The following is a 12,388-nucleotide window of genomic DNA, read 5'->3' as shown; positions in this document are numbered from 1 at the left end:
GGGGTGGGGGCGAGCGGGCCCCTCCGACTGGGGCCTCGGCTCGGCCGCATTAACTCTCTCCGCCCAGAGCCTCCCCTGCCCGCTGCCCCACAGTTTGTCCCCAAGAGCACAGGCCGGGATCTGAGCCGGCTCTGCGCCCGCGCTGTGCACCCGAAGGAGGCTCCTGAGTCCGAGGGAGGAGAAGACCCCGGAGCGAAGGCTCACGAGTGCGGGACAGTCTCGGGGGAGGGCGGCCGTGGGGAGGCGGGGCTGGCATGGCCGTGTCTTGTGTCCCCGCCCCGCACCTCTCCTTTACGCCTCCCGCTCAGCCCTCCCTGCCCACTTTTCCGAGTGCTGTCTCTGTCCATTTGGCCTTCGCAGTGTTGCTGAGAGGGAAGCTTGCTTCAGAAAGGCACTATTTTAAAATCGGAGAATCGGGATCGTGCTTTTTCTCTTCTTTGTGTGATGTGGGGCTTGTGCTCCGAGCCGTGTCCCCGCCCCGCACCTCTCCTTTACGCCTCCCGCTCAGCCCTCCCTGCCCACTTTTCCGAGTGCTGTCTCTGTCCATTTGGCCTTCGCAGTGTTGCTGAGAGGGAAGCTTGCTTCAGAAAGGCACTATTTTAAAATCGGAGAATCGGGATCGTGCTTTTTCTCTTCTTTGTGTGATGTGGGGCTTGTGCTCCGAGCCGTGATGTCCTTTCTGTGACGTGGTGACGCTGCAAGCTTGGAAAATGTCAGGGATGATTGTCTCCACCAGAGGGAGGGAAAGGAGACGTTCAGGAAAGGACAGCGAGATGTCCATGGTCTCAGAGGTAGACACAAAGTCACCTTGTCGTCTCGAAGTCTTATATTATTTGGCCTTCTCGCTAAAAACTGTGTGGTCTCAACATGCAACAAACTGGAATTACTTCGACGTTTATGTAGACAGGAACTTCAGACTTCATGAAGTGAATTAATATATTCTCACCAGTTAATTAGCATTTTGAACAAAACAGCTGCGACTACTTGGTCTTTAGGGGATTTAACATTTAACACATTTTACTTGAAAGAAATCCTGAATGCTCATGATTTGCAGTAATTTGCGATTTTCTTTGACATGAGGATGCACAGCGTAGGCGTACAGTCTGGGAATTCAGGATTGGTATTTACCTAACATCTGCATGCAAGTGACCACTTATCACTACATCCCAACACTTGCATCGTATGCAGAAAATTAAATGAAATGTGAGTTGTTTTGAGAATTGAGTGCTGCACATGTGTATTAAATCACATATTGTGACAAATCAGAGTTTATGATATTTAATATCAACAGCGGGTTCAGATCCTTGACCTACATTCCATGGTAAAATAGGAAAGTAAAAAACTTATTGATTAAAATCTTTCAATTAGAGTTTGCCATTTAAGTCCAATATTTGTGCTGCAAAGTATGTGTCAAAATATTTTCGACGTGCCGGCAGCAGACAGTGCGTGGCAGTGCTCTCCGTGATCTCACCGGCTGGGGGAATCTTGGTGTTAAAGGCTGTCTCGTGCGCTGCCGGATGCTCAGGAGCATCTCTGATTCTAACCATTCTGGTCCCGTTTTCAGTTGTGACAGTCAAAAGTGTCATCAGACATTGCCAAGTGTCCTCTTAGGGCCCCTTTTGATAATCCTGGTCCAAAGCAGTTATCCTTCCTTTAATTCCCACTCACAAATCCATCCCAGAGCACTAGGTGAGGTTAAAAAGTGTTTTCACAACTTTTTCAGAAGCTTCCTTGATTTGGGCAATTTTTCCCTCTCGGGTAAGTAAGGTTTTTCCCTCTCTGTTAGTGTCCTCTTAGGGCCCCTTTTGATAATCCTGGTCCAAAGCAGTTATCCTTCCTTTAATTCCCGCTCACAAATCCATCCCAGAGCGCTAGGTGAGGTTAAAAAGTGTTTTCACAACATTTTTCAGAAGCTTCCTTGATTTGGGCAATTTTTTCCTTTCAGGTAAGCAAGGTTTTTCCCTTTCTGCTTTAAAATTAAATAAAGGAACCAAGACCTGTCATGTGAAGGTACAGGATCCCAGTAATGAATGTAACTGTATTGTATACCTAGAATGTATCAATAAACTCAATAAAAAGAATAAATAAGTAAATAAAGGAACGCAGACCTTTAAAGCGGTGTGTAGCACACGTGGGTCGTAGTTCACGGGACCCAGGGGTGGTGCCTGGAATGAGCTCTGTGGGGCTGTTTCGCTCTCACTCTGTGGAAAATGTTTTTGCTCTTCACAAGAGTTGAGGAAGCATCAGCAGTACCCTTTAGCCTGAGGAAAAATAAAGCATAAATTTCACGTGTGAGCTACTGATGGTCTGTGCTGTCTTGTAACGCTCAGTCTCGTTTTCATGTAGATATTTGAGTCCCTCAGACCCACACGTTACGACTGAGCTCATACCTGTTTTTTCTTAGATGCGTCTTAAATGAAAGCAGACATTTTTACAAAGAAGATAGATATTGAAGTAATAGTAATCTCTGGGAACTCTTAATTCATAGTCTCCATCCAGATGGTTGACTTCTGGCCCACTCCCCGACAAAGATCTTACGAGTACGACATCCTGGAAAAGAGGCATCGTGAATGACTCCACATTTCCAGGGTGGGCTCTTCCACCTCAGCGTGAAGCAAGCTTTTCTTTCAGTAGGGTACCTGGCACACTGACGTAGTAAGTCTGACATATCTTCCACTCTGAATTTTTCATTCTCCACATTAGAGCTGTCTTCCTTTACGAGTATCGCTCCATTTTAAGTGTACATTATGACCGCATTCATCAACGGGAATTTGTACCTGTACATGATACATCTTGGTTCTTGTTTTTCCCCATTTCCCTTCCTTCCCTTCCACCCCCGTACCCCTTGCTATTTATAAAAACTCTGTTTCTATTTTTTCCTTCTTTTCTCATATTTTTTGCTTCCCTTCTTTCCTTCCCCCCACCCCTTCTCTATGTACCCTTCCCCTTCGGGCCTATTCTTCCTATTTCACATGATCAATCATGCATTTTGGTTCTCATTTACTCTGCAGTTTCTCACACCAGATAAACTCTTCAGTATTTACACTTGTGTCCTATTTACTTCACTTAAGAGTTTGGCTTCAATGTGCATCCATTTAGCTATAGATGTCTCTAGTTTATCATTCTTTATGGATGAGTAGTGCTCCATTTTCAAAACACACACACACACATCTTTATCCAATCACCAGTCGTTGGGCAACTGGTCTGTTTCCAAGTTTTAGCTATTACAAACTGTGTTGCTATGAACATGGGTGCACATTTATCACTGTGGTGTGATGCTTTTAATTCTTTTGGGAAGATACCCAGCAGGGGAATGGCTAAGTCAAGTGGGACCTCTAAGCCTAGTTCTTTGAGGAATCTCCACACTGATTTCCACAGTGGTTACCTGGTCAGTTATTATTATTAGTAGTAGTAGTAGAAGTAGTAGTAGTAGTAGTATGCTATAATGGGCTTGTTGGGTTTGCTGATCTCTTTCAACTAGGGTATTTCTTTTATTCACCCCTATATGTCTTCAAGGCTATTCTAAACAGCCACTTAAGCTCGTTTTCCACGACATCTTCCTATATGGCACCACTTATGCCACTCTTTCCTGCCCTTTCCAAGGCCCTGTGCTCCTGAGTTCTCTGACTGATGGCACCAAGTACTGGCTTCCTGGTGGAAAAGTGGGGAAGTGGAGCCTTCAGCTCTGCCCTCTGCATCTAGGAAATGGTGGTGATGAAGGACTGAGGGAAGATCAGGAGGAAGATGGAAACAATCCAAATCTTCCTCTATAATTTCCGCACGGTCTCTGATTTGCCCATGCAGTTTTTCTTTTTTGAGTATTACTGTCCGATGAGCTCACAAGTGCTCCTCAGGTCAATCCGGAAGCTTCCTCTAGGCCTAAGAACTGAAGTGCGGCTCATTGGGGAAAGGGTTGGGCACAATCAGGGATTACAAAGAAATGGAGCCTTCGACGTTTTAATTTTCGATTATGAAGAGGCTGATGTTAATTCCTTGTTAAGCCCGAACAAAGAGCATGGGTTTTCTTAGGCATGTTTTCTCCTGTGTGTGCCCCAGGGAGGATGGTGGAATTTCCAGGTTACAGTCTCTCCGGTGTGCTTGCCTCCTACTTCTTCCTCCTGCTGACCGTGAAGCATCAAGGTAGGATCCTCTTATTCTTTTACTGTACATTGCACCGTCCCAGCAAAACTAGTGATGCACTGACCTCAACTCTGAAGAGCTAGTTTGCTATTTAAGGTGTAGGCTCCACAGCCTAAACACCTGTACCAAAGGGGCTTTCCGTTCCCACCTGTGTCGCCATCGGAACGTTACTTAACCAACTTGCTCTTTAGTTCTTTCCTCTTGTGATGAGAGTAAAAATGGCAACTGTGCTCATAAATTGACATAGGCTTTAGGAGGCAACAAAATTTATACAGAGAGCACTGGGATCAGCGGAGGGAACACACGGAGTTATCCGTCCATCCTCTTGATTCTGTGCAGAAGAAAGCTTTGGGTGCAAGAAAAGCAGCTACTTATTCCCGTCCATTAAGCAGCATAAAAACACCTTGAAGTAAGACATTAGAAACAACCGTCCAAGAAATGAACTTGGAAATCTCAGTAGCTGAATTCTACCAGACAAAATGATGTACTTTGGAAAACAGTCATGAAAACTCATTGTGGGAGGTAAATAGTAGGGCTCCAAGGAAAGTGCAGCCGGGAAGAGTGGAGCAGAAACCCTGGACAGGGCATCGGGAAGGAAGTTGGGTGGGGTCACAGAGGCTCCAGATTCGGTGCTGCAGAAACTGTGCAAAGTGCTGAGGCCGCTGCCGTTGTGTCCTAAGGACAACGCTGATAAATGACACATTCGGCGCTTGGGCCCAGACTTTTTACCTGCTTTTGTTTAGAATACAAACACTTCTTTCTTCAACAAGAATGTGTACAAATAACCATGATGGATTTCTCTAAAACATTAAAGTAAAGCTCTGCCTTCTCCTGGTGTCTCATTCTAATACACTGGAAACCCCAAAGCAAGCACTTGCAAGGCAGGCCACCGAACCACTGAGCTAAATCCCTGGCCAAACTTAGGACACTTTCGATATTTGGATATATTGTTACTATTTGTATAAACAAATTAAAACAAAATAAATGTTATATATTAATGTTAAAAAACAGATATTACAACCCTGACCCCCACGCTTACTGAAAACCCTTGTATGCTTGCTACGTGACTTGCTCCCTCATTTGACCCCCATTTAATCAATATTACCTGGGTGACTATACTTGTAATCTTATTTGTTGGTCATGGTTCACCCCTCCCACGCTCACCTTGTAATTTTCCATTGGGTCTTATGGTTTTATCCCACTTAGTACCCACCTCACCACATGGCTGGGCTATATGAAACACCTTTGAAAAGTGGGGTGGGCGGGCAACCCACTTTCTGGTGCCCCTTCTGTCTCTCTTAGACAGAAGCTTTCTTTCCCTCAATAAATTTTTCCTACTCTTAAAAACAACAACAGTCACTATATATCCTAAGTTTAGAATTATAAGTCATATTTGCCTATGTTCCATATTTTTATATTTTCCAATACATTTATATGAAGAGTATGCGCTATTTTTGGATAATAGTTAAATATCAGCAAAAACTTAATTATTAGACAGAACATTCAAGAGATGCAGATAAAAACAACACTGAGATTCCACCTCACCCCACAAAGAATGGCTGCTATCAAGAAATTAACCAATAAGAAATGCTAGTGGGGTTGTGGGGGAAAAGGAACCCTTCTCCATTGCCGGTGGGAGTGCAGACTGGTGCAACCACTGTGGAAATCAATATGGAGATATCTCAAACAACTGGGATTCTCTAATTTGACCCAGCTATCCCTCTGCTGGGTATCTTTCCAAAAGAATCAAAGAATCATACCACAGTGATATATGCACACCCATGTTTATAGCAGCATGGTTTGTAATAGCTAAAACTTGGAAACAGCCCAATTGCCCATCAACTGGAGACTGGATAAAGATGTGGTTTTTCTATAAAATGGAGTACTACTCAGCCATAAAGAATAAGAAACAAGAGTCATTTATAGCTAAATGGATGCATATTGAGGCCATACTCTTAAGTGAAATAAATAGGACACACGTGTATAAATACCAAATAGTTTCTCTGGTGTGAAAAACTGAAAGTGTAAACAAGGTTCAAATTGTATAACTGATTATGTGAAATAGGAAGAAAAGGGATAGAGGAGTAGAGAAAGTGGAAAGGTTAGGGGAAAGGAAAGAAGGGAAAAGAAAAAAATATGAGAAAAGGAAAAATGGAAACAAAGTCTTTATAAATAGGAAAGGGAGGAGGGGTGCAGGGAGGGCAGGGGAATGGGGAAAAATAAGAACCAAGATGCATCATGTGAAGGTACAAGATCCCGATGATGAATGTAACTGTAGTGTACACCTAAAAAGTACCGATAAACTTAATGAGAAAAAAAAGAATTACTCGACAGAAAAAATGGAAAAAGCTGTTACTACTAGCTGAATCATCACAGGAAATAACACTTTCATATTTTAATTAAACCGAATTCTTCAGTAAAATGTAGTGCTAGCCCTTATTTTTAAGTTTCTCTCCTTTCCTTTACTCCTAACTTCTTAACATGTTCTTCTTGTTCTTCCAGAGAAACTGCAGACTGAGAGGGGTGAGTAGGGTGCTCCGGGGCCCTGGGTGGGGCCGCTGGAGCGGGTGGACCTGCTGCAGACGCGGACCCGGATGAGAAACTGAGGCAGGCTTTCCCTAGGGCTGTGCTAGCTTAGCGTGAGAGGGACTGGAAAAGCTCAGAGCTCCACAGCCTTCTTCGGAGCCTTCCCCGATGTGTGTCCTGCTACTTTGGGAGTCTCCGATTCCCCTGGGTGCTTCTGAGGGGTTCGGCCACCCTCCGGGCCTGTGTGGTGAGAGGGAAGGCAACTGCCTTCCGGGTGAGTGTGGAGCCTGCAGGCCCGTTTTAGTCGTGCTGGCAGCTGGAGGTCACCCCACCCCTGCACACTCTTGTCCTTAGAGACGCCCCGCTTCTCACTCCAGGGGCCTCTCAACTTCATCTTCGAGGAGGAAGGGAGGGAGCTGTTCCTAGGTGCAACCTGGGATCCTGCCACTGGGGTGAGAACTTCCCTATGCTTTGTGTGGCTTTCCTTTATTGTTACTTATCTATCCTACCTTTTTGTTAGACTGCAGATCTTAATTTACATATCTAAAATAAGCGGTTTTAAAACTCTCCAGCTGGTGCTTGAGCTGCTTTCGGTTTCTCCTTTACCACCTCCCCCATCCTGTCTCCACGGCGCTCCTCCAGCCCGTGACAACACGCCTGTGCCCTGCTCAGATACACTTGAAGCTGGATAAATCATTTCTTGCTTCATCAATACCCTGTGGTCCAACAAGTCACCTGTTCTGGGATGGGTGGGACCGGGCTAGGGGGTACCTGCATGTTACCTGAGCTTAAGTACACCTTTCAGCCCACATAGGAATTTTTTAAAAGATAAGCAGGATTTAAAAATATAACACTCCAGTCTCTGCCAGAATCCAGTGTGACACCTTTGGACCCACTGAGCCATAAATAAAAAGGGCGGAGTCTCAGGAAGGTCAAAAATGGTTCCACAACCTCAGGAAAGACAGCCTGCGAGCCCTGCCCCTTCCTGTAAGACCGCTTCTTCCTGGTGCTGCCCATGCACCTGATTGGACCGAGCTTGTGAGACCCAGATCAGGGAGCCCAGCAGTGTTTGGAGCAGGTTAGCGCGGGCCTTGTCCTTCGGGAAGATTTTAGGCCGAGTCCCTCCTCTGCGCTCTCTGAGCCAGCTTGACATGCTCACTGGAGACTAGGAATACAAAATACAGCTCGGGATGTGTTGTTCCTAAGTTTGATGATCAGCTGTGGCCAAAATAAAACAAGGGAGAAAGCCCGAGCTGCCCTTAACTCTCTGTCGGATAGAGGAGGGCTATGTCCATCAGTGAAAGAATCAAGCTCCATTTGTACATATATTATTGTTTTGCATTTTCTACTTTGCCAACCTCCCAATTCCGTATTTTAAAATGTTCATCATTAAATTTAGTGTTTGCTTATAATCCCATATACATGGAACCTTGAGGAAGTAAAACAGTGGCTAGACCTGACTTAGAAATACTTTAAGGAAGTTTTCTTCAATTTTCATTACTAAAAGCATACCTCACACTTACTTTAATTAATCCCATATACATGGAACCTTGAGGAAGTAAAACAGTGGCTAGACCTGACTTAGAAATACTTGAAGGAAGCCCTTGGCCATGATGAAATCAGAGACCGTGATTGGCTCCAATGCCTTCACATCTCACAAACCCGTGCCCCTCTGCTCACGCAGCATGATCATCTCAGCACTTTATTCAAGGTATTCGTGTAACCCCACAACAACCTTACGATTTTCACGGGAGTACAACAATTTTTATACTTTAAGAAACTGAGGCATGGACAGATTAAGAAGTAGAGTCGTGGAGACCTGACGTGATTAAGTGTTCATTTTACTTTGGGAGTTTCAGTTGAAAAATTATTTCATTATTGGTCTAGCTACTGAATAAAATTACAGGTAGGAGCAGGTAAAAGTTCAATTAGTGACATTTTCATACTGGCATGCATCTTGGGAAGGTTTTTCCTTGAACAGGGACAACCTGTATCCTGAGTCCATGAGACGCCCACCTATCCATAGGATGACCTTGAGCCTCAGTCCACCCCTAGGTTGCGTGTGGGTTCAGAACCTCACCAGAGACAACCTCGTTGATGGTGTTACTTACTCCATTTTGATCCATCCATTGTGTATGGTCTGCTGCATTCAACAGCTTCCCTAAAAGTGATTGGACCTTCCCAGCCCATCCTTGTCCAAGTAGGAGAAGACATTCAGCTGACCCGTTACCTGTCCCCCAAGACTAATGCCCAGAGCACGGAGGTGAGGTGGCTCCGATCCCTTCGGTACCCCGCAGTTCATGTGCATATGGATGGGGACCACGTGGCTGGAGAACAGATGTCAGAATACAGAGGGAGGACTTCACTGGTGAGCAACACCATCCACGAGGGGAGGCTCACCCCGCAGATCCACAAGGCCAGAACCCCCGATGATGGGCAGTACCGGTGCCTGTTTGAAGAAGACGGCGTCTACCAAGAGGCCAGCTTGGATGGGAGGGTGGCAGGGAAGGATTCTATGTTTTGGATCCAACACCCGTTCCTGTCATTTAAATGTGATTGTTCTTAGAAAAATCTCTCTGTCATCTGAAATTTTCTTAATTTCTCTTCATTGTCAATATTATACTGAACCTCCAGGAACTATCATAGATACTTCAAGTCCACAAATTCAGATGAACTAAATTTAATACTATGTGTAGAGAACGTGTATCTTTCTGAATATCTCCACAAAGTGACCCATATTTAGGAAAAACTGAGAATTTTACTCCATAATGTTTTACCAGACTTATTTAACAGTGTGCTATTAAAATTCTGGAAAATATGTAATTACTAGCAAGTGTAATAATTTGAAGACTAAATTATATTCACAATGTAAACAAACATCTTTAAGACTGGCAATCTTGGCATGAACAGAGAAGGAAAGATAAAATCGCTTCCTAGAATCAATTTCCACATTATGCAAATATCATTGAGGACATGCTAAAATCTTTGATACTTTAGATACTTCTTACATGGATTTTGAATCCAAATTAGTAAGTATATTTAAGGAATATAACAGGAGCTCATGTTGATATGTTAAATGGGCCCCATCATTTTCTGCTGTTAGACATGGCTATTTATGACTTTGGTCTTTGAGATTATCCCTTTATTCTTTTTTATTGTGTCTATGTGATCCATGCTACGTTAAAAGTTATTCTGTTCTCAGGGACAGGAAAAAAAGTTGGGAGTTGAAAATTTAATGTGCCTCTTAGTCTGTTCCAGGATGACTTAGGATTAAAAAACATATAACAAATCAAGAAACAAACAAACAAAATAAGGAAAACCTCCATCCACCCTCATGTCTAAGGGGAGTGCCACGGCCCCTTAAGCTTGGCTCTCTTCCCCACACCTTCCGTGGCCCCTCTCCTCGAACTCAGGACCCCGTGACCATCTGCAGGGGCCCCAGGCTTTGCTTCCTCATCCTCTGTTCCCCAGCTGTGGGTTCTGCCCCGCTGATAACCGCAGAGGGGCAGAGGATGGAGCGAAACAGCTGCTGTGCACTTCTGACGGTTGGTTCCCACCTCCCCACGTGCAGTGGAGGGACCCAGGAGGAAGGACGATGCCGTGGGGTTCAGCAGCCCTGCGTCAGGGCAGCCGTGGGCCGTTCCACGTGGAGTCGCTCCTACTGGTCACAGGCTGCTCTGTGGCGAGCGTGACTTGCTCCATCAGCAACCCCCCTGGGTGAGGAGAAAAGACGGCAGCCTCTTCTCTCTCAGGTTGGCGACCCCATATGTTCCTCTAGGTCTGGAACTAAATATATGACCAACTCAGACTTTCTCATTTTATTACTCTTCTTTAAAATTTAAACAGCTTCTTTCTCTCTGACTAGTATTCTGCCATATCTTGCAAATCTGGTCATCAGGACTCCTAGGTATCCTACTCCTCTGAGTCTCTCATTCATACCTTAGACTTAGAGAGCCCTAGACATACACTTATTGTTGGGCATACACTAAATTCTAATAACTGACTCTAATTTACAAGATCTATTCACTCAATTCTTATGTGAAAACAAGTGTAGAAGTTTTTTTCTGCTTGGTGCAGAAAAAATAATTTTCCCTAACACCGTCTTCTTGGGTCTGGTCTGAGTAATTTTATCCTTTGCCACCCCAGTTATTCGATTGTGTGATATAATTTAAAAAGAGAAGAGACAAGATCAGTGCGTGTGTGTGTTTGCACGCATGCACACTGCGGAGAGGAGCAAATGCGAGAGGAAGTCAAAACCTTACAGCCTTTCCTCAGCAGCTACAAAGCAGTAGACCAGCTGCTTACCTTCCCAGGAGCCGCTCAGATTGAAAGGACAATCTTGGTATTTTTCTAGTTTCATGATTTGCTGGAATTCTTGGGTTTTCCTTTCAGAGTCCAAGATGAGTTTTTCGTGGAAGATACTGCCTATTTAGGGGTTGCTTCTTGCTGTGACCATTGGCCTGACCAGGAGGAGGAGCTATAAAAAAGGTACCTTAGACGAATAGAACCAGTGTGGAGTACACATCGCAGTGGGACTTACGGTGGCTCTCCTTGACGTCTCTTTTCAGTGGTCAAGGATAGAAAGCATTCAGAGAGTATTCGGTCATTATTGAATATTGAGAGCCCTGGTTTATATTCCTGTAACCGGGCTTAGTTATGGACAGATTTAAAGTTAACAGTGACAATAGAAGCAACAGGACTAAAAGACAATAACTTGATTCTCTATCACCCGTTCCCTAAACAACTAGTCAAGGGAGGAGAAGAAAAAATGTTAGTGGGATAACTGTCCTGCTGTTGAGGATGAGGGCTGAGATTTTCAATGAGATTTGGTTGGCATGAACACTTCCCTAAGACCTTTACAAACGTGATGTATTATTTATTGGCAATCCCTGCTCTGCCAGTGGAGGTCTTCTTACATGTTCATAGGTTGTTTTCTGTTCCTTATGAGCTCTACTGGAAATTCCATATGTTACTAAAACATCGATTTTCTTGTTTAGGTATTAATAGCATGAAATGAATACTTTCCAGCATTGATTCGTTATCAGATGGACTTTTTCCTTGCAGTGAATGTGACTCTGGATGCTGCCACAGCTCACCTGAAATCGGCTCTCCTGCAGGAGCACAAGAGCATAACCCGTGAACACTCAGTCAGCCAGCTGTCCCGCCGAGAGCTGACGGCCTTCTCTGTACACCGGGCTGGGAGAGGCTTATGTCAGCGAGGTGGGACGACAGCTGGACGTCAGGGATGAGAGAGAATGGGCTCTGGGCATTGAGGACAATGTCTTGAGGAAGAAAGTCATTTACATGAGTTGCTATGGAAATGAATACTGAGCCATCAGATCTCCTCCAAACCTCTCCCTAAGGTGGCCCCTGGTCATCAGTCTCCCTTACTGTGACTCGGGATCCTTCTCCCTTGTAACCTGACCAAGTGCCCTCTCTTCACCTCCCCCAAAGCTTTCTTCTCTGAGAATTTGCACCCCCTTTTCACTTACTGCTTACCTGGATATCTTTTTTTCTGCAAAATTATTTAGCAGTTTATACTTGTTCTTTAGTTCTTATAAATATTGAATTCATTTCTTGTCTGTATTTTTCTTATAATTTTATGCTGTCTTCCATTTATAGAAATTTAAATTATCATAGGATCAAAACTGTCAACATCATCTTTTACACATTCATTGTTTTACAGCACACATTTACATCAATATCACAAAAATATTTCCTT

General features: G+C 44.3%; 1 protein-coding gene across 1 annotated transcript; it reads left to right on the top strand.

Annotated features, from left to right (window-relative positions):
- The first annotated feature begins 3,990 nt into the window (after positions 1–3,990).
- On the top strand, positions 3,991–12,162 carry LOC104848000 (butyrophilin-like protein 2). Its single transcript, XM_010603671.3, has 6 exons — positions 3,991–4,140; positions 6,643–6,663; positions 8,823–9,201; positions 10,168–10,418; positions 11,059–11,154; positions 11,731–12,162. The coding sequence occupies exons 1-4, from the start codon at positions 4,032–4,034 to the stop codon at positions 10,385–10,387; spliced, it is 729 nt and encodes a 242-aa protein (XP_010601973.1). The 5' UTR covers positions 3,991–4,031; the 3' UTR covers positions 10,388–10,418; positions 11,059–11,154; positions 11,731–12,162.
- Positions 12,163–12,388: the final 226 nt, after the last annotated feature.

This window comes from Fukomys damarensis, unplaced genomic scaffold (genome assembly GCF_012274545.1).
Source record: "Fukomys damarensis isolate Sample0158 unplaced genomic scaffold, DMR_v1.0_HiC HiC_scaffold_20, whole genome shotgun sequence".
NCBI lineage: Eukaryota > Metazoa > Chordata > Mammalia > Rodentia > Bathyergidae > Fukomys > Fukomys damarensis.
This window is presented reverse-complemented; position numbering and strand designations above follow the sequence as displayed.